The sequence below is a fragment of the Nylanderia fulva genome, unplaced genomic scaffold (assembly GCF_048542155.1).
Source record: "Nylanderia fulva isolate GAGA-0341 unplaced genomic scaffold, ASM4854215v1 Scaffold43, whole genome shotgun sequence".
In the NCBI taxonomy this organism is placed as follows: Eukaryota; Metazoa; Arthropoda; class Insecta; order Hymenoptera; family Formicidae; genus Nylanderia; species Nylanderia fulva.
The window spans coordinates 1,778,952-1,801,411 of NW_028190510.1; the positions used below are offsets into that span (position 1 = coordinate 1,778,952).

The window sequence follows — 22,460 nt, forward strand, 5'->3', positions numbered from 1 at the left end:
TTTATAACATTTATAATAACGGTAATTTTAAAGTTCAAAGGTCTTTCTTTAACCTTATTCAATAAAATGAATATATTTTATATAAATAATTTATATTTATTTAATCCAAATTTAAATTATGGTAATATTACTCATCTTGTGCATTCTGTTTTTTGAGACAAGTTTGGTAGATTTGATACATTATCTTCAATTTTTCCCGATCAGCGGCGTAGGATATTGTCTGAAAAATATAACAAATTAGTTTTTCTCCACATTTTCTAATTATTCATATTTAATATATTTTATTATAATGTATCGTATTTATTTTTACCAGTACTAGTATTAGTATTATTACCGTTAGTATTATTAACTTTTTGCTTACTTTAGATTTTTACGCAATTTTGAGAAGTTATTTCAAACCTATAGAATTCTGTTGCGAATATTGCATGAAATTACAAATCGGTTGAAGAGTCTTTAAACAATTATTCCAAATGTAACGTAATAAAAGAAAACAATTAACAACGGTTTAAGTACTGACTGATTTTTATATATTATCCATTTCTGTATAGTCTAATTTATTTCGTCGTACATATTTTTATATATATTTTTTCTTTCTTATATTTCGATATTTCTAATTTATATATTGTTTTATTACAAGTAAATTAGATATTTCTTTAAATAAAATAATATGGAATGTTTATGCGCAATATCAAGTATGTTGCGCAATGATTAAAAAAAATAAAATTTTTTCATTTTATTGTTTTATATTTCGGTTTGGAGAACTGCTAATTTATATATTGCTTTCTACTTACTATTAAAAACGCAATAAGTAGAAGTTTCTTCATTGTTGTTTGGAATATAAAATGCACTGATCCGGTGTTACCTCGCACTTCGATACGATTATTGTTTTGTACATTACTTCTTTAACTGCATTTATACCTACGTAGTAACAGTAACATAATGTTATATAATTTGACGAGATAATATTATGTTAATCCCTAGCTATATATGTAATATAATTTTTTATAAGCTTGGGATTGATTATATTGAAATAAGCAATATTTTATATCTAATTATTTTTTTTACTGTTCTAAAAAGTTATAAATCACGCGATATTGATAGATATTGAAAAAAATGAAGAACTTGAATATATAAAAAATGCATTAATTACTCTGTAATGGTTCAGCTGTAATTTAGTTACCGTTACATCTGTAGCAAATAATCAAAAAAACCAAGAATTAATTGTGGATATTGGAAACTTGTTTTATTGGAATTTTTAACTTGTTGATTTGAGTCTGATAAATTAGAATAAAACACTATACTGAAAAATACTGTGGCCTTATTTAAAAGTAATTTTTACAAAACATTAAAACTTTAATATACTTATACGAGGTCTGTCAGAAAAGCAGTGAGATTAAATCTGTAACGCGCAAAGTGAGATCACTAGAAAATTATAATCAAACGGAATGTAAAGTAATTTTTCCTTTAAAAGCAATACAAGTTTTGATTTGTTTGGTTGTATTAATGTGTCAATGATATATCAAAATTCGAAAATACGAAAAACGCAAACTTTGAATTTATAAAATTTTTTATAATAATAATATAAAAGAACAAAAATTATTTTTTATTTTAGCGTTAAATATATTTGTTATGTTCCTTCAATTAGAGGATCGGTGATGGAAGAACGATGGAATGATTTACACGATATATATGAAACTGAGCAACTATATTTCTGTATATGGTACGCTAATTGTGTTCGCGATAAAGGATCACACAGGAGTGATTTCAGAGCGATCCTGCTCCTTACGCGCGCGCTATCCGCTAGTCCCCGGTGGGGGTACATATGACACGGCGAAAATCGGAGCACTTTAACCGATAACAGAGAATCGACTTCTTGCTATTTAAGAGCGCCGGGAGGTGTCATCCGCAGGCGCTAATCTTAATATTTATGTGTGAAATATACAACAATATTATTAAGAAATATTTTTATCAGCAGACACGCTAAAGTACAAGATTTATATAAATTTGTTTATCTTCTATTAAAAACCACTAACTATAGAGATTAAATTAAAAACACAATAGTTTAATTAGTTGAATTTTTATTTAAATTATTATCATTTTTTACACATAGATTATCGCATACAATTTTAGTTTTAAATATGAAATATTAAATTTATTTTTTAACCATAAAAAAATTTTATTTAAATTATATCAGTGTTCAAGATAATTTTAATTATGTTATAACATATGTATGTACATATATATAATATAATGTAATATAATACGATATAATATTAGTTGTAAATATGTTTAATTTTTAAACAAAATGTACAATTATAAATTTAAAACATTGTTTTATTAGCTAAAATTATGATCTTCTGATTCTAAAATAAACTTTAGCACAGTATCACACTTTCTCGAAACTTGTTTCAAAAAAATTAAAATTTTATTAAATATAATATAAAATAAGTACATGTTAATTCAAACGACAAAAAAAATTGTTGTGTAAAATTCCCAATAACCTGTTAGTATAAAAAAAGGATCAAAAGTATTCGTATCTCATTATATATACTTTATCTCTTCATCGTTACTATTTTATATGAATATTATGTGAAAGAAAAAGTGATCTTTTTTTTTTCATTGCGGGGGTTTGTCGAGTAGATCTTTTATTGGCATTGTGCATGAAATAGTTAACATAAGCTTCTCCTCGTTAGTTCCTGGCGCTCGTTTTGCTGTAATTAGATATAAAACAGGTTGAAAATAATATTATTTTGATAAATAGATATTACATATAATTGTAATATATATTATTATAATATATATATGTATATATATATATATATATATATATATATATATACATGAATATATATGTATGTGTGTATATATATATATATATATATATATATATATTATATATAAATAATAAGATAGAAAAGAATATTTGTTTTTAATTATAATTTCTAATTATGAAAAAAGATAATAGAATAAAAAAAGCATGATTTAAAGTTTAAAGTTTGCAACCATTTATTGGTAATTATCGTATTAATGTGGCAATATTGAAATAAGCAATATCTATAATAATAATGTATAAAGAATAAATAAGGCGCATACGTTATATGTATATAGTATTATGTATAAGAAATAATAATGAAAGTAATAATAATAAAAAAAATAATAATAATTAACAACATAATAATAAGAAATAATATAACTGAACTAATATATATGTCAAGTACAAAATATGAATTATTACAATAAGAATATTTTCTCTCTCTTTTTCTCTCTTTCATTTACCTTGTTCGTCACACTTATTAAAGATTTCTTTTGCTTGATTTAATTTGTTCTCATCGGAAATTATATATCCGTAATGTGTAAAAAGTTTATCTTTTATAATTACAGCCTTATCGTCAACCTGGAATTAATAAATTAGTATTATATATAAATTAAATGAATTATACACACTTTATTAAAAAATAATATTTAAACAAAGTTATAGTCATATTTCATAGATTTTTAATACGATTCCGAATTTGAAATTGCTCTATATGTCATAATTTTGAGAAATTGTTGATTATTGTTTGTTTGCTTCGCATTTCGAAAATTTTGATTACACAAGAACAATTATTTTCAATACAAGTAACGAGTCAAAATACGAACTTTGAAAAAATTTGTAGTTATACACATAGTAAAATAATTATATAGTAATAATTTTTGCAATTGTGCTAATTGTTTTGTAAGTAAAAAGGATTTATCTTTTCTTCTGGAAATAAAATTATATTAATAATTTATATTATAACATAATTAATTTAAAAAATTCTTTTTTTTATAGATTTTTTATACTTTAATTTCTTAAAGCCTTCGGTTATATATAAGAATATGTTATTGATTTTTTGTAAAGATGGCTCACTTGACATGCTTGATATGTGTATATGTTATAAAAGTATGTATATGTGTGTGTGTGTGTTTTAATATGTATATACGTACTACTTCACGATCGTAGAATATACATCGGACCACTTCTGGAGTAAAATCTAAAATATATTAATTATGAATTTAATAGCATAATTTTATATGTATGCTTATAATTTAGTAATTAAATTTGTAAACAAAACTTGTTATAAAAGTTTGAATATACAATTTGTCTAATGTTATTTTCTACAAATCTTTCAAACAGAATTCTTGAATCAAAAAGTTGTTACGTTTTATTATTAAATTTTATTTTAATGTAGGAATATTACTGGCCCGAACAGAAAAAATTGTTTCTTTACACTCACATTTTCATTCAGAAAAAAATTGAAGATTTTATTTTAGAAAAAATGCCTATTATGATTATATTTGTGATAAAATTATTTATAATAAAACTAATATGTATAATAAATTTATAACATTTATAATAACGGTAATGAAATTTTTAAGTTCAAAGATCTTTCTTTAACCTTATTCAATAAAATGAATATATTTTATATAAATAATTTATATTCATTTAATTCAAATTTAAATTATGGTAATATTACTCACCTTGTGCATTCTGTTCCTTGAGACATTTTTGGTGGATTTGATAGAATAACTTCAATTTTTCACGATCAGCGGCGTAGGATATTGTCTGAAAAATATAACAAAATAGTTTTTCTCCACATTTACTAATTATTCATATTTAATATATTTTATTATAATGTATCGTATTTATTTTTACGAGTACTAGTATTAGTATTATTACCGTTAGTATTATTAACTTTATGCTTACCTTAGATTTTCACGCAATTTTGAGAAGTTATTTCAAACCTATAGAATTCTGTCGCGTATATTGCATGAAATTACAAATTGGTTGAAGAGTCTTTAAACAATTATTCCAAATGTAACGTAATAAAAAAAAACAATTAACAACGGTTTAAGTACTGACTGATTTTTATATATTATCTATTTCTGTATAGTCTAATTTATTTCGTACATATTTTTATATATATTTTCTTTTTCTTATATTTCGATATTTCTAATTTATATATTGTTTTATTACAAGTAAATTAGATATTTCTTTAAATAAAATAATATGGAATGTTTATGCACAATATCAAATATGTTGCGCAATGATTAAAAAAAATAAAATTTTTTATTTTATTGTTTTATATTTCGGTTTGGAGAACTGCTAGTTTGTATATTGCTTTCTACTTACTATCAAAAACGCAATAAGTAGAAATGTCTTCATTGTTGTTTGGAATATAAAATGCACTGATCTGGTGTTACCTCGCACTTCGATACGATTACTGTTTGTACATCACTTCTTCAACTGCATTTATATCTACGTAGTAACAGTAACATGATGTTATATAATGTGACGAGATAATATTATGTTAATTCCGTGTTATATATTAAATATAATTTTTGTAGGCTTGCGGTTGATCATATTGAAATGGTATCTGATTATTTTTTTATCGTTATAAAAGTTATACACACACATTATGCGATGTTGCAGTAATTAAGGGAAGTGGAAGAACTTGTGAATATACATATAAAAATAGCATTAATTACTCTGTAATGGTTCAGCGGTAATTTATCATTGTTATCTCTAGTAAATTACGAAGAATTATTTGCGGATATTGAAAGCTTATTTAACTGGAAGTTTTAACTTGTTGATTTGAGTCTGATAAATTAGAATGAAACACACTGAAAAATACTGTGGCCTCATATAAAAGTAATTTTTACAAAACATTAAAACTTTATTATACTTATACGAGGTCTGTCAGAAAAGTAGTGAGATTGAATCTGTAACGCAAAGGGAGATCACTAGAAAATTATAATCAAGCGGAATGTAAAGTATAATTTTTCCTTTAAAATCAATACAAGTTTTGATTTGTTTGGTTGCATTAATGTATCAATGATATATCAAAATTCGAAAATATAAAAAACGCAAACTTTGAATTTATAAAAATTTTTATAATAATATAAAATAACAAAAATTATCTTTATATCCTATTGTTTATTATATTATTAATAAATATTTTTATCAGCAGACACGCTAGAAGTACAAAATTTATATAAATTTGTTTATTCTCTATTAAGAACAACTAACTATTGAGATTAAATTAAAAAACTTAATAGTTTAATTAGTTGAATTTTTATTTAAATTATTATTATTTTTTACACATAGATTATCGCATACAATTTTAGTTTTAAATATGAAATATTAAAATTATTCCTTAATCATAAAAAATTTTATTTAAATTATATCAGTGTTCAAGATAATTTTAATTTAGTTATAACATATGTATGTACATATATATAATATAATGTAATATAATACGATATAATATTAGTTGTAAATATGTTTAATTTTTAAACAAAATGTACAATTATAAATTTAAAACATTGCTTTATTAGCTAAAATTATGATCTTCTGATTCTAAAATAAACTTTAGCACAGTATTACATTTTCTCGAAACTTGTTTCAAAAAAATTATAATTTTATTAAATATAATATAAAAATAGGTACATGTTAATTCGAGCGACAAAAAATCTTTGTGCAAAATTCCTAATAACCCGTTAGTATAAAGAAAGGATCAAAAGTATTCTTATCCCATTATACAATATATACTTTATCATTTATCGTTATTATTTTATATAAATATTATGTGAAAAAAAAAGTGATCTTCTTTGTTTCATTGCGGGGGTTTGTCGAGTAGATCTTTTATTGGCATTACACATGTTACAATTTTTATAAGCTTCTCTTCATTAGTTTCTGATCCTTGTTTTGCTGCAATTGGATATAAAACAGGTTATTGAAAATGATATATTAATAAATAGATATTACAAATATAATTGTAATATATATTATTATATATAAATAATAACATAGAAAAGAATATTTGTTTTTAATTATAATTTTTAATTATGAAAAAAAATAATAGAATAAAAAAATATGATTTATAGTTTAAAGTTTGCAACGATTTATTGTCAATTATCGTATTAATATGACAATATTAAAATAAGCAATACTGAAATAAATATGTCAAGTACAAAATATGAATTATTACAATAAGAATATTTTCTCTCTCTCTCTCTCTTTCTCTCTCTTTTTGTCTCTTTTATTTACCTTGTTCGTCACACTTAGTAAAGATCTCTTTTGCTTGATTTAATTTGTTCTCATCGGAAATTATATATCCGTAATGTGTAAAAAGTTTATCTTTTATTATTGCACCCTTATCGTCAATCTGGAATTAATAAATTAGTATTATTTTTTTAATTAAATTAATTATACCCAGTTTATTAAAAAATAATATTTAAACAAAACTATATAGTCATATTCTATAGTTTTTTTAAACGATTCCAAATTTCAAATTGCTCAATATGTCATTATTTTGAGAAATTAGTTTAGGATTGTTAAGAGTATCGTTTCTCTGCTTCGCATTTATGACATTTTTTATTATCAAACAATACTAATTACACAGGAGCAATTACTTAATTTCAATATAAGCAATAAGTCAAAATATGAATTTTGAAAAAAAATTATAATTATACGTATGGTAAAATAATTATATATAATAGTATACTATTAATTTTTTGTAAAGACGGTTCCACCTGACATGCTTGATATATATATATATATATATATATATATATATATATTTTATTAAAGTATGTATATGTGTGTGCTTTTTATATATACATACTACTTCCAGCTTGTAGAATACACATCGAACCACTCCTGGAATCCATGCTAAAATATATTAATTATGAATTTAATAATATAATTTTATATGTATGCTTATAATTTAATAATTAAATTTATAAATAAAACTTGTTATAAAAATTTTAATATACAATTTGTCTAATGTTATTTTCTACAAATCTTTTAAATAGAATTCTTGAATCTAAAAGTTGTTTTATTATAAAATTTTATTTTAATGTAGTAATATTACTGGCGCGAACAGAGAAAATTGTTTCTTTACACTCTTATTTTCATTCAGCAAAAAAAATGGAAGACTTTATTTTAGAAAAAATGCCTATTATGATTATATTTGTGATAAAATTATTTATAATAAAACTAATATGTATAATAAATTTATAACATTTATAATAACGGTAATGAATTTTTAAAGTTCAAAGATCTTTCTTTAACCTTATTCAATAAAATGAATATATTTTATATAAATAATTTATATTCATTTAATTCAAATTTAAATTATGGTAATATTACTCACTTTGTGCATTCTGTTCCCTGAGACAAGTTTGGTAGATTTGATACATTATCTTCAATTTTTCCCGATCAGCGGCGTAGGATATTGTCTGAAAAATATAACAAAATAGTTTTTCTCCACATTTACTAATTATTGATATTTAATATATTTTATTATAATGTATCGTATTTATTTTTACCAGTACTAGTATTAGTATTATTACCGTTAGTATTATTAACTTTTTGCTTACCTTAGACTTTCACGCAATTTTGAGAAGTTATTTCAAACTTATAGAATTCTGTCGCGAATATTGCATGAAATTACAAATCGGTTGAAGAGTCTTTAAACAATTATTCCAAATGTAACGTAATAAAAAAAAACAATTAACAACGGTTTAAATACTGACTGATTTTTATATATTATCCAATTTCGTATAGTCTAATTTATTTCGTCGTACATATTTTTATATATATTTTCTCTTTCTTATATTTCGATATTTCTAATTTATATATTGTTTTATTACAAGTAAATTAGATATTTCTTTAAATAAAATAATATGGAATGTTTATGCGCAATATCAAATATGTTGCGCAATGATTAAAAAAAATAAAATTTTTTCATTTTATTGTTTTATATTTCGGTTTGGAGAACTGCTAGTTTATATATTGCTTTCTACTTACTATTAAAAACGCAATAAGTAGAAGTTTCTTCATTGTTGTTTGGAATATAAAATGCACTGATCCGGTGTTACCTCGCACTTCGATACGATTATTGTTTTGTACATTACTTCTTTAACTGCATTTATACCTACGTAGTAACAGTAACATAATGTTATATAATTTGACGAGATAATATTATGTTAATCCCTAGCTATATATGTAATATAATTTTTTATAAGCTTGGGATTGATTATATTGAAATAAGCAATATTTTATATCTAATTATTTTTTTTTACTGTTCTAAAAAGTTATAAATCACGCGATATTGATAGATATTGAAAAAAATGAAGAACTTGAATATATAAAAAATGCATTAATTACTCTGTAATGGTTCAGCTGTAATTTAGTTACCGTTACATCTGTAGCAAATAATCAAAAAAACCAAGAATTAATTGTGGATATTGGAAACTTGTTTTATTGGAATTTTTAACTTGTTGATTTGAGTCTGATAAATTAGAATAAAACACTATACTGAAAAATACTGTGGCCTTATTTAAAAGTAATTTTTACAAAACATTAAAACTTTAATATACTTATACGAGGTCTGTCAGAAAAGCAGTGAGATTAAATCTGTAACGCGCAAAGTGAGATCACTAGAAAATTATAATCAAACGAAATGTAAAGTAATTTTTCCTTTAAAAGCAATACAAGTTTTGATTTGTTTGGTTGCATTAATGTGTCAATGATATATCAAAATTCGAAAATACAAAAAACGCAAACTTTGAATTTATAAAATTTTTTATAATAATAATGTAAAAGAACTAAAATTATTTTTTATTTTAGCGTTAAATATATTTGTTATGTTCCTTCAATTAGAGGATTGGTGATGGAAGAACGATGGAATGATTTACACGATATATATGAAACTGAGTAACTATATTTCTGTATATGGTACGCTAATTGTGTTCGCGATAAAGGATCACACAGGAGTGATTCCAGATCCTGCTTCTTACGCGCGCGCTATCCGCTAGTGTCCGGTGGGGGTATATATGACACGTCGAAAATCGGAGCACTTTAGCCGATAACAGAGAATCGACTTCTTCCTATTTAAGAGCGCCGGGAGGTGTCATCCGCAGGCGCTAATCTTAATATCTATGTGTGAAATATACAACAATATTATTAAGAAATATTTTTGAATATTATATCAGCAGACGCGCTAAAGTACAAGATTTATATAAATTTGTTTATCTTCTATTAAAAACCACTAACTATAGAGATTAAATTAAAAACACAATAGTTTAATTAGTTGAATTTTTATTTAAATTATTATCATTTTTTACACATAGATTATCGCATACAATTTTAGTTTTAAATATGAAATATTAAATTTATTTTTTAACCATAAAAAAATTTTATTTAAATTATATCAGTGTTCAAGATAATTTTAATTATGTTATAACATATGTATTGTATGTACATATATATAATATAATGTAATATAATACGATATAATATTAGTTGTAAATATGTTTAATTTTTAAACAAAATGTACAATTATAAATTTAAAACATTGTTTTATTAGCTAAAATTATGATCTTCTGATTCTAAAATAAACTTTAGCACAGTATCACACTTTCTCGAAACTTGTTTCAAAAAAATTAAAATTTTATTAAATATAATATAAAATAAGTACATGTTAATTCAAACGACAAAAAAAATTGTTGTGTAAAATTCCCAATAACCTGTTAGTATAAAAAAAGGATCAAAAGTATTCGTATCTCATTATATATACTTTATCTCTTCATCGTTACTATTTTATATGAATATTATGTGAAAGAAAAAGTGATCTTTTTTTTTTCATTGCGGGGGTTTGTCGAGTAGATCTTTTATTGGCATTGTGCATGAAATAGTTAACATAAGCTTCTCCTCGTTAGTTCCTGGCGCTCGTTTTGCTGTGCTGTAATTAGATATAAAACAGGTTGAAAATAATATTATTTTGATAAATAGATATTATATATAATTGTAATATATATTATTATAATATAATATATGTATATATATATATATATATATATATATATAATATACCTGAATATATATGTATGGTGTATATATATATATATCTATATATATATATTATATATAATAATAAGATAGAAAAGAATATTTGTTTTTAATTTATAATTTCTAATTATGAAAAAGATAATAGAATAAAAAAAAGCATGATTTAAAGTTTAAAGTTTGCACCATTTATTGGTAATTATCGTATTAATGTGGCAATATTGAAATAAGCAATATCGCTACGATAATGTATTAAAGAATAAATAAGGCGCAATACGTTATATGTATATAGTATTATGTATAAGAAATAATAATGAAAGTAATAATAATAAAAAAATAATAATAATTAACAACAACAACATAATAATAAGAAATAATATAACTGAACTAATATATATGTCAAGTACAAAATATGAATTATTACATAAGAATATTTTCTCTCTCTTTTTCTCTCTTTCATTTACCTTGTTCGTCACACTTATTAAAGATTTCTTTTGCTTGATTTAATTTGTTCTCATCGGAAATTATATATCCGTAATGTGTAAAAAGTTTATCTTTTTATAATTACAGCCTTATCGTCAACCTGGAATTAATAAATTAGTATTATATATAAATTAAATGAATTATACACACTTTATTAAAAAATAATATTTAAACAAAGTTATAGTCATATTTCATAGATTTTTAATACAGATTCCGAATTTGAAATTGCTCTATAGGTCATAATTTTGAGAAATTGTTGATTATTGTTTGTTTGCTTCGCATTTCGAAAATTTTGATTACCACAAGAACAATTATTTTTCAATACAAGTAACGAGTCAAAATACGAACTTTGACTTTGAAAAAATTTGTAGTTATACACATAGTAAAATAATTATATAGTAATAATTTTTGCAATTGTGCTAATTGTTTTGTAAGTAAAAAGGATTTATCTTTCTTCTGGAAATAAAATTATATTAATAATTTATATTATAACATAATTAATTTAAAAATTCTTTTTTTTATAGATTTTTATACTTAATTTCTTAAAGCCTTCGGTTATATATAAGAATATGTTATTGATTTTTTGTAAAGATGGCTCACTTGACATGCTTGATATGTGTATATGTTATAAAAGTATGTATATGTGTGTGTGTGTGTTTTAATATGTATATACGTACTACTTCACGATCCGTAGAATATACATCGGACCACTTCTGGAGTAAAATCTAAAATATATTAATTATGAATTTAATAGCATATTTTATATGTATGCTTATAATTTAGTAATTAAATTTGTAAACAAACTTGTTATAAAAGTTTGATATACAATTGGTCTAATGTATTTTCTACAATACAAATCTTTCAACAGAATTCTTGAATCAAAAAGTTGTTACGTTTTATTATTAAATTTTATTTTAATGTAGGAATATTACTGGCCCGAACAGAAAAAAGTTGTTTCTTTACACTCACATTTCATTCAGAAAAAAATTGAAGATTTTATTTAGAAAAAATGCCTATTATGATTATATTTGTTGATAAAATTATTTATAATAAAACTAATATGTAATATAAATTTATAACATTTATAATAACGGTAATGAAATTTTTAAGTTCAAAGATCTTTCTTTAACCTTATTCAATAAAATGAATATATTTTATATAAATAATTTATATTCATTTAATTCAAATTTAAATTATGGTATATTACTCACCTTGTGCAATTCTGTTCCTTGAGACATTTTTGGTGGATTTGATAGAATAACTTCAATTTTCACTTCACGATCAGCGGCGTAGGATATTGTCTGAAAAAATATAACAAAATAGTTTTTCTCCACATTTACTAATTATTCATATTTAATATATTTTTATTATAATGTATCGTATTTATTTTTACGAGTACTAGTATTAGTATTATTACCGTTAGTATTATTAACTTTATGCTTACCTTAGATTTTCACGCAATTTTGAGAAGTTATTTCAAACCTATAGAATTCTGTCGCGTATATTGCATGAAATTACAAATTGGTTGAAGAGTCTTTAAACAATTATTCCAAATGTAACGTAATAAAAAAAAAACAATTACAACGGTTTAAGTACTGACTGATTTTTATATATTATCTATTTCTGTATAGTCTAATTTATTTCGTACATATTTTTATATATATTTTCTTTTCTTATATTTCGATATTTCTAATTTATATATTGTTTTATTACAAGTAAATTAGATATTTCTTTAAATAAAATATATGGAATGTTTATGCACAATATCAAATATGTTGCGCAATGATTAAAAAAAATAAAATTTTTTATTTTATTGTTTATATTTTGGTTTGGAGAACTGCTAGTTTGTATATTGCTTTCTACTTACTATCAAAAACGGCAATAAGTAGAAATGTCTTCATTGTTGTTTGGAATATAAAATGCACTGATCTGGTGTTACCCTCGCACTTCGATACGATACTGTTTGTACATCACTTCTTCAACTGCATTTATATCTACGTAGTAACAGTAACATGATGTTATATAATGTGACGAGATAATATTATGTTAATTCCGTGTTATATATTAAATATAATTTTTGTAAGCTTGCGGTTGATCATATTGAAATGGTATCTGATTATTTTTTTATCGTTTATAAAAAGTTATACACACACCATTATGCGATGTTGCAGTAATTAAGGGAGTGGAAGAACTTGAATATACATATAAAAATAGCATTAATTACTCTGTAATGTTCAGCGGTAATTTATCGTTTATTTCTCGAGCAAATCTCAGAATCAATTGTCGATATTAAAAGCTTGTTTAACAGAAATTTTAACTTGTTGATTAGTCTGATAAATTAGAAAATAAATACTATACTATAAAAGTCTTGGGGCCTCATATAAGAAATAATTTTTACAAAACGTTAAACATTTAGGTACTTATATACGAGGTCTGTCAGAAAAGCAATGAGATTAATCTGTAACGCGCAATGTGAGAACACTAAAAAATCATAATCAAGCGGAATGTGTAGTCCTTTTTTTAAAAGCAATACAAGTTTGTTTTGTTTGGTTGCATTAATGTATCAATGATATATGACACTCAAAAAATGCGAAAATATGAAAAATGCAAACTTCGAGTTTATATAAATTTTATAATAATATAAAAGAATTAACATTATTATTTATTCTATTGTTTAATATATGATTAGACAATATTTTTATGAGCAGACATGCTATAGGTACGAGAGTCTGATAAATAATTTATAAAATAAAATACGCATTTTATTTATTGTATCTATATAAAAAATTAAAAATAATTTTCATAACTGGATATAAAATAGTTTCAGTTATTATAATTATAATATTTTATTATATATATGTATAATATAATATTTTGATTGTATTATAAGTAGTATTTGATTGTATTAATGTAAGAGACAGGTTTTTTATAACATTCTCAGAGAGGATGATACTTTATTGAAATATAGACATAAAAGGGAATCAATTACAAGTCATGAGATAAAATTTTATATAAAGCCTCCCTAAAAAGGTTTTATTATATCAGAAGTACTATATAATATTTAATCATGCACACAGGATTGCTGCATTGCTAGTACTTTATATATAAATGTTACATAAAAGATGATATGTACTTCTTCTTTTTATTAGGGTTTATCGAATAGATCTTTTACATTTATTGCACACTGTATAATCATCATTGTCTTTTCATCATTGCTTCCATCGCCTTCATATCCTGCAATTTGAAATAAAACAAGTTTATAAAATTATATTGATTTTATTATGTATAATTTTAATATATATTATTATATATATTATTATTATTATTATATAATACGTATATATTATACATATATAATAACATGGAAAAATTAAAGTTTGTTTTAGTTCCAATTTCTAATTATGTAAAATAGAGACATAAAAATTTGTTAGTTTCTTGCAGCGATTAATTGACCATTATCGTAATTATATATATATATATATATGTATATATATATATATATATATGTATATATATATATATATATATATGTATAATTACGGTATAAGCAAAATATAGAAATAATAAATTAAAAATAAAAAATAAAATTAAGTAATATAATATTGTATATGCACTGCAAAAAAAGGTTTATTAAATTAACAAATATTGAGTTCAGTACGTTCAAATAAATAATTTATTTGAAACAAATAAATATTTATTTGATATAAAGAATATTTATTTGATATAAAAGATCTTTTTGATTTGTGAATATGATACAAAATATGTTTTACTAAATGTTAAATATATTTAAGTTACCTTGCTCATAGCACGATGAAACCAGCGTTTTTGCTTGATTTAAGTTACCTTCATCAGAGATGATTTTTTCAAATCCGGTTAAAAGTTCATCTTTTTTAATTATACCTTCGTCATCAATCTGAAAGATTGTAAAATAATAATATTTATTATTAACAAATTGAAAGAATCTATAAATTTACAAAATCGTTTAAGCTATACACGATTTAATCAAAACATATTAGTAATTTAAAAGAGATAAAAGAGAAGGCATTTTTATTATTAATTTAAAGATTATTTCTATGATTTAATTGTAACACAAGTGAAAAATGTAAAAAATTATATAAAAATTAGATGACACAGTAATGTTGTTTTATACTTTATTTTTTTCAATGTACAAAGTAAAATGATATTAGCACTTTTATCTTAAAATGTCTGAATAAATTATATACATTTCATCTGTATATATCTATAAGAAATGTATATATGCGTACCAGTTCCATGTTTTGGAGCATACATTTCATCACTGGTGCGGTCCATTCTAAAATATATAAATTATAAATTTATTAATATATTTTTATATATTTTATTTGTAATTTAATCGACAATTAAATCGATAAAGAAAACGTATTTAAAAATATATAAATATACAATTTATTTGTCTAATATTATCTTCTATGCAAAACTATTTGTTGCATTTTATTATTAAATTATATTTCAATGTAGTAATATTACTAGTCTATAGTCTACACTCTCTTTTTCATTTTGAAAGAAAAATATTAAAGATCTTGTAATGAAGACCTTATAATAAAACTATTCGAAAGCTGTAAAGTATTAAAAAATTATTTTTTTAACTTTATTCAATAAATATATGTATATGATATTTTATAATTTTGTAATCATAATATTTTTGCAATATTACTCACCCGGCGCACTGAGTGTATCGAGGCAAGTTTGATAATTATTATAGAATGCCTTCAATTTTTCAGGATCAGCGGCGTAGGAAATTGTCTGAAAAAAATATTTTCTTCACATTTTCGAATTATTCACATTTATTATATACTATTTTATTTTTATTATTATTAGTATTATTATTAACTTTTTGTGTATACCGTAATTCGCAAAAATACGTATAGAGAGGTATTAAAATTAACGGGAGGTTAAATTTGTAAAAAGACTTTACTGTAGTTGCAATAATGATGTATCAAAATTCCAAAATTCAAGAATACAAGAAGCGCGAAAATTGAATCTATTTTAGATTTTATTTTATGACTTGTAAAAAAATATTGTATAAAATAATTTCTTAAATATAAAATTATTTTTGTTATTCTATATTGGTTTGGAGAAACTGCTAATTTATGTATTATTTTTTACTTACCAGCAGACAGGCAATTATCACGAGAGTCTTCATTCTGCTGTTGTGGAATATAAATTGCACTTTTTGTGTTTCTGTGTTTCCTTCCACTTAGATTCGACAACTGTTTTACATCGACACTTCAACTGTATTTATAGGTACATACAAAGTGATTGATGATGTAATGTATTTTTAATTACACACTATAAACATGCGCACAAGCATCAATGTACGCAGATGATTTTGATGTTACTGAGTAGAGCAAATTTATTTAATTGATTTCTTGATGTGTCATGAAATTATACCTTATAAGAATAATTAAACGAAGCAAAAAGGAATTTAAATATAGGAAATGAGAATTGTTTACTATTAATTTTTATATAATAATACGAGATCCAACATGCGCTGTTTATATAAATTCTACATCTTATTTTTATAGATATAAAAAAATTAAATAATGAAAAATTAAATAATAAAAAAATAAAAAATTAAAGGACAAAATTGTAAAATTATGAATGGAAAATAAAGATTAATTGAATGATAAATATATAACAATAAGTAATAAATATCTTTAATTTTACTGTTATAACTTATTAACAGTTAGCTGTGAGTGAGAAATTAAAATTAAAAATTGTGTACAAATGTTATGCATATTTTACTTATTCATTTATTATAATCATGTCATATTTTGTCATATCTGTAATAATAATGATTGATAATATTATGTATATTTGTTGAATAATGTATAAATTCATTCAGGTAGCAACATTGATAAATATACATAGAGTAGAGTAGTACTTTCAAAACAAATTCTATACATTTATTCTATATATATATATAATATATATATATATATATTGTGAATGAGTTTGGTTGTTTGACTGAATTAATTAGCACAGTTTGGAAGTAATTCCGTTCCAGATATTTCAACCATGTAATTAGATTAAATGTGTGTATAAACATATTATCAGCTAGAAATGCGTTACACTTTTAAAGCTGGTAATTTTTTACTCATTTAGGTTACTTAGCTTCTGATTTTGTACTAATGCAAGACAATGATTTGTGTGTGTGTGAAAGAGAGATTTCTAATCATTTTAATTATTTTCAATATATTTCTTAATGTCGATAGAAATATTAATGATGAAGAAAATCATACGTCGGATTAGAGAGCAAACTCTGTTTGTTTGATCTTTGCATTACTTTTTTGCTCTATTATTTGTTGAATAATTTTTTATCTTGATATCAACAGCGGAGATTTCCAAGGTTCGAGAAGAATAAAGTAAGATCTTTGCAAGATTTACGATTACACGTTTTACACAACACGTTTAGGATTGTTCTATTCTCGGAAAATCTATGATTATTAGATCGTGCATAGTAATTGATTATTTTCATTTTTTCTCGGAACGAGATATATATACAGAGTATCCGGTAACTAACGGACCAATGATTAAGAGCGAATTCTCTGGCTAATTTGGAGACGATTTTTTCTTAGCAAAAATGTTGAGAAGTCAATAATTTTCGAGTTATAAGAGATTGAAAAAAATGGGTTTTTTTTGAAAACTAAACGTTTTGGAATTAAAAGTCTAACATAATTACATTCTTCAGTTAATTTCAGGTAGAGTTTACTATAATAAAATTTTAATTTGAGGCTTAGTTATAAAGACACATAATGACAAATATTGGAAAGTTGTAAAAAATGATGACCTTTTTTGACATTTTCGCTGAGGAAAAATCGTTCCCAAATTGACCAAAGAATCCATTTGTAATCGTTGGTCCGTTAGTTACCGGACACCCTGTATATATATATATATATATATATATATGTATATTATATATAGATTATATGGAGAAGTATTATACATAAACTAAGTGTTTTTATTCTTGTCCAGTTGAAAATAAATAAACTTTTTCTGCGGAAATTGTCCAATTAATTTATGATGCGATAGAGCCTTCATGCTTCGTTGCTTTCGTCGGAAAAATAATCTTGTGATTATTTCTCAATAATGCTACTTGATAGTAATCTATTTATATAATGTGCCTTTTCTGTTTAAAGTTAATAACATAAGAGGATAAGAAGAATAAAAATAGATGACAAAAATATTTTTGACAATAAGAATAAAAGTATTATTCTTATTTATAGAAACAAGAGAAAAAAATAACGTACAGATATTATTAGCAAAAAGACAAGAAATAATTCTACACACGAGTGTTCTTCTAATTCTAAAGAAATTACAGTAAAAATTAAAACGTAACATGAGAGAAAGAGAGAGAGAGGGGAGACAGGAAGAACAAAAATGGAATAAAGGAAAAAGAGAGGAAAGAAGAACGAGTTTACATCCTGAAATATAATTTATAATAAATTATAATTTTTTATAATAATTTTTATAAATAGTTATGACAAAATTTATTTCATATTATAGATTTTTTATTTTTATTATTATATACAATTATTTACAGTAATAACAATTTATTATTTATATAATTATATATACTAGTTTTATAATACGACTTATATTTTCTTAAGCAAAGAGGAGAATCATTCATTTGCTTGTAGAATTAACAGAATTATTTGTCCATATCGCCTTGCTGACAATCTAGATTGCCGATAATTTCAATTGCATGCAGACCAGTTGCCTATATGCCTTATTATGCACAAGTAATGAAACGGATGTATGTACTTTTGCGCAGAAAAACTATTACGCACTAATGCAGTGTATACATAATCTATTTTGCATATGCATAATAATGCACTTACACAGTGATAATATAACACATATAAAATAAGAAAATCTACGTTCTGTACACGTAGTTTTATGCGCAGATAGAATATGTAAGCACTGCAATAGTTTTCTCGAGTGTTTTTAAATGTAAAGAGAAGGAGAAAGAGAGGTTTTCGTTTTTATAAAAACAAAAACTAGATTATAATACTGAGAAAATATTGTTATAAATATAATAGCGAAAAGAAACTCTTAAATATTCAAGAAATCTTAGATATCTAAAAAATTATTTATAATACAAAAGTTTGTATATGCTTGTCTAATTTTACCCTACATGATCTTTTTTCAGAAATTTTATATACATATATATAACATATGTATTTATTTGATTAGATATTTCATCATAGATTGTCGAAATTTTATGCAAAGCAAGATCTATTTACAGCTATTATTACATTTTTATTTTATTTGAGTATTATTTATATAAAAATTGTTTATTCTATAGCCTATTCTGTATTATCAGCACTCTACAATAATAAAGTAAAATGAAAATTATTCATATTTAAAACATAGAATTTTTGTACATTTTTCAAATATTATAAACAAAATAATTTTTTTTATTGGAGCTTGTCGACTAGATTTTAACATTTGCAATCCGTATTTTATAGTTTTCATGTTCTTGCTTGTTGTTGTTTTTTGTATTTTGATATATTATAATTTTAAAAGCGAAATGAAATTAAATTGGTTTTAGCTAGGCCATAGATAATAATTTTAATAAAATGTAATATATATTATATTAACAATACAATACGGTTTTATATTATAATTATGATATTTTATGTTTATAATAAATCTAATTTTTAAATTTAATTATTGATTATAATTATAAAATAAATTGGTGACGTAATAATATTGGTGACGCAATACACAGTTTGTATTTTTTATTTATTTACTTCGTGGAAAAATTGTTATTAAAATTGATATTGAATTATGACGCTGCTCGCATTAGCAGCGAATGAGTTTATCTTTATACTTGATCATCGTTAGTTTTTGCCCGACTATTTGCGAAATAGCAATTATTACAGTAGATTTCTGCAGCTCAAAAACGATGAATGAATTTGCATAAAATTATGTTCGCACACTTGCGTTCATAAACATTTTATTTTTTTATTTTTTTTTTTCTCGGAATTTGTAGCAATGTATATTACGTTTAAATATATCTTACATCTTGGAATATTAAATTAAATGGACTATTATTTTGATTTGATGTATATTGTATAATCTTTGTTATCATCGTTCAACATCGATAAATTGTATAGATGATGATTATCACGAATATGCGATACACCAAAGTCTTCGCAACTTCTTATTTTTATAAGAAAAATAAATATTTTTTTCTAATTTGAAATTTATTATTTAAATATTTATTGAATTAGAAATATAGACGCAACTAATGTAATTTGGAATACGAAATTTGTAAAAAAATAATAAGTTATTTTTTTTTCACAACACTAAAAATGCCTTCATTTTATAATCATTTCACAAAAATATTTATAGTCATTAAAGCAATAATTAATTTTATCGACGAATTTTTCGGATTAAATAATTGAAAAAAATTTCCTAAATACCTGCAAAGAAAAACTTTTTTCTTTTTAATGATGAATATCAATAACGTTCGCGAAACACGCGCTTGTGTTGCTTAGTATATATAACAAAAATCAGAAATTAAAATTATACATAATTATACATAACTAAAATTTGGTAAATTAAAATTGTGTGCATAATAGACATTCAAGAATTAAAATTAAAATATAAAATATATAATAAAATATAAAATTAAAATATAACTGTTTAATTTAATACTGTAGCATCACACATTTATACCTACATTATTTTTTAATAAAAATTATTGAATTGTATTTCTCGTATTATAGTATTCTATTATCAATTTATTATACTAACAATAATTTGTCATAATTAAACTTGATAATAAAACTGAGTTTGATTTATAAATCGACATAATTACTTTCATATGTAACTTCCTACTGTATTAACAAATTTGCTTATAAATACTACATTTATATAGCATATATATCATTTTGTTTAATGTAACCGAATATAATTACGCACGCAAAGCAAAGTTATATTATTCTTTGATATGTAATAAAATCTCAAAAATTGCGACGCATGCATGCAAAAATTATTATTGCATAAAAATATATTAATTAATTATGCAACGCATAAAAATTCAATATTTAAATTTTTAACAGAAAGTACGAACGAAGAAATAAAATTTTCTACAAGAATCTTTTGTGATCAAATATCTACGCTTTCATTAGACTCGCGCGAGACTTCATTCCCCACATATCTGTCATGCTGCGCGGTTCGCGCGAGACTGATTCTCATGCGAGATATCGCAAGCGCGTAACCGATGGTCACATGACCAGTGACGCGGGACCGATGGTCACATGATCAATGGTCATGTGACCATAGGTCCCGCGTTCACGATCCCCGCACGAGAATCAGTCCATCAGTCTCGCGTGAGCCGCGCACCGTAATGGATGGGTGGGGGTGTACTTATCTGATCACGTGATTAGTTTTGCGTGAGTCATGCAGTATAGCGGACGCGCATAGACGCGCAAATCTAATGGAAACGTAGATATTTCGATCGAATGATTCTTGAAAATTCTATTTTTATCTTTTGTTAAAAATTTATATGTTAGATTTTTATATATGAATCACATAATTAATAAATATATTTTTATGCATGCATTACAATAATAATTTTATACATGCATTGAAATTTTTAAAGTTTTATCAAAAAATAATATAACTTTGCTTCGCGCACTTAATTATATTCGATTAAACTAAACAAAATGAGAAAAATATATATACAAAGAGATACAATATATATATATATATATATATATATATATATGTATATATAGTTATCAAAGAATACAATAGAAATTCGGCGAATTAAAATTATGGTCATATGCATCAAGCAACTGTCATCACGAAGATTGACAATTTGACAGTTGCAAAATAAATAATAGAAATAATATCAATAATAATAATAATAGAAATAATAGAAATAATAAAGGCGCGCGAGAAGCGCGCTTGTATAATTTAGTAAAGTAAAATGTATATGTTGATTATATATATATACATGATCGATGCAAGTAGCAACTCTATCTTGTGCCGCAAATTGTATTTATTGGAAAGATAATATCTTCTAAATTATATTAATATCTTAAACTTT

The 22,460-nt window shown here is 23.2% G+C and overlaps 2 protein-coding genes and 2 long non-coding RNA genes across 4 annotated transcripts; all 4 read right to left on the reverse strand.

Annotated features, from left to right (window-relative positions):
• Positions 1–108: 108 nt before the first annotated feature.
• LOC146721697 (uncharacterized) lies at positions 109–1,915 on the reverse strand. Its single transcript, XR_014925555.1, has 3 exons — positions 1,151–1,915; positions 792–918; positions 109–220 (listed from the first exon to the last, which is right to left on the reverse strand). It is a non-coding gene; the product is annotated as an uncharacterized LOC146721697 (long non-coding RNA).
• Positions 1,916–2,403: 488 nt separating this feature from the next.
• LOC114928101 (uncharacterized) lies at positions 2,404–8,186 on the reverse strand. The gene is made up of 9 exons (XM_085486414.1): positions 8,174–8,186; positions 7,647–7,693; positions 7,070–7,187; positions 6,643–6,730; positions 5,153–5,255; positions 4,501–4,585; positions 3,967–4,013; positions 3,277–3,394; positions 2,404–2,711 (listed from the first exon to the last, which is right to left on the reverse strand). Exons 1-9 carry the CDS (start codon positions 8,184–8,186, stop codon positions 2,617–2,619), a joined length of 714 nt encoding a protein of 237 aa, XP_085342540.1. The 3' UTR covers positions 2,404–2,616.
• Positions 8,184–9,593, reverse strand: LOC114928104 (uncharacterized). The gene is made up of 3 exons (XR_003819021.2): positions 9,194–9,593; positions 8,834–8,960; positions 8,184–8,262 (listed from the first exon to the last, which is right to left on the reverse strand). It is a non-coding gene; the product is annotated as an uncharacterized LOC114928104 (long non-coding RNA).
• Positions 9,594–14,356: 4,763 nt separating this feature from the next.
• On the reverse strand, positions 14,357–16,616 carry LOC146721698 (venom allergen 2-like). The gene is made up of 5 exons (XM_085486397.1): positions 16,506–16,616; positions 16,054–16,138; positions 15,622–15,668; positions 15,152–15,269; positions 14,357–14,590 (listed from the first exon to the last, which is right to left on the reverse strand). The coding sequence occupies exons 1-5, from the start codon at positions 16,536–16,538 to the stop codon at positions 14,502–14,504; spliced, it is 372 nt and encodes a 123-aa protein (XP_085342523.1). The 5' UTR covers positions 16,539–16,616; the 3' UTR covers positions 14,357–14,501.
• Positions 16,617–22,460: the final 5,844 nt, after the last annotated feature.

Bases quoted from the DNA above. Each gene is read 5' to 3' on its own strand.
- LOC114928101 (XM_085486414.1), bottom strand. The intron at 6,731-7,069 runs GTAAATAAAAGA...ATCCAATTGCAG, and splicing joins TACTAAGTGTGACGAACAAG to CAAAACAAGGATCAGAAACT. The intron at 2,712-3,276 runs GTAAATGAAAGA...ATCTAATTACAG, and splicing joins TAATAAGTGTGACGAACAAG to CAAAACGAGCGCCAGGAACT.
- LOC146721698 (XM_085486397.1), bottom strand. From the start codon at position 16,538: ATGAAGACTCTCGTGATAATTGCCTGTCTGCTG. The intron at 16,139-16,505 runs GTAAGTAAAAAA...TATTTTTTTCAG, and splicing joins TGATAATTGCCTGTCTGCTG to ACAATTTCCTACGCCGCTGA. The intron at 15,270-15,621 runs GTACGCATATAT...ACAATCTTTCAG, and splicing joins TGCTCCAAAACATGGAACTG to ATTGATGACGAAGGTATAAT.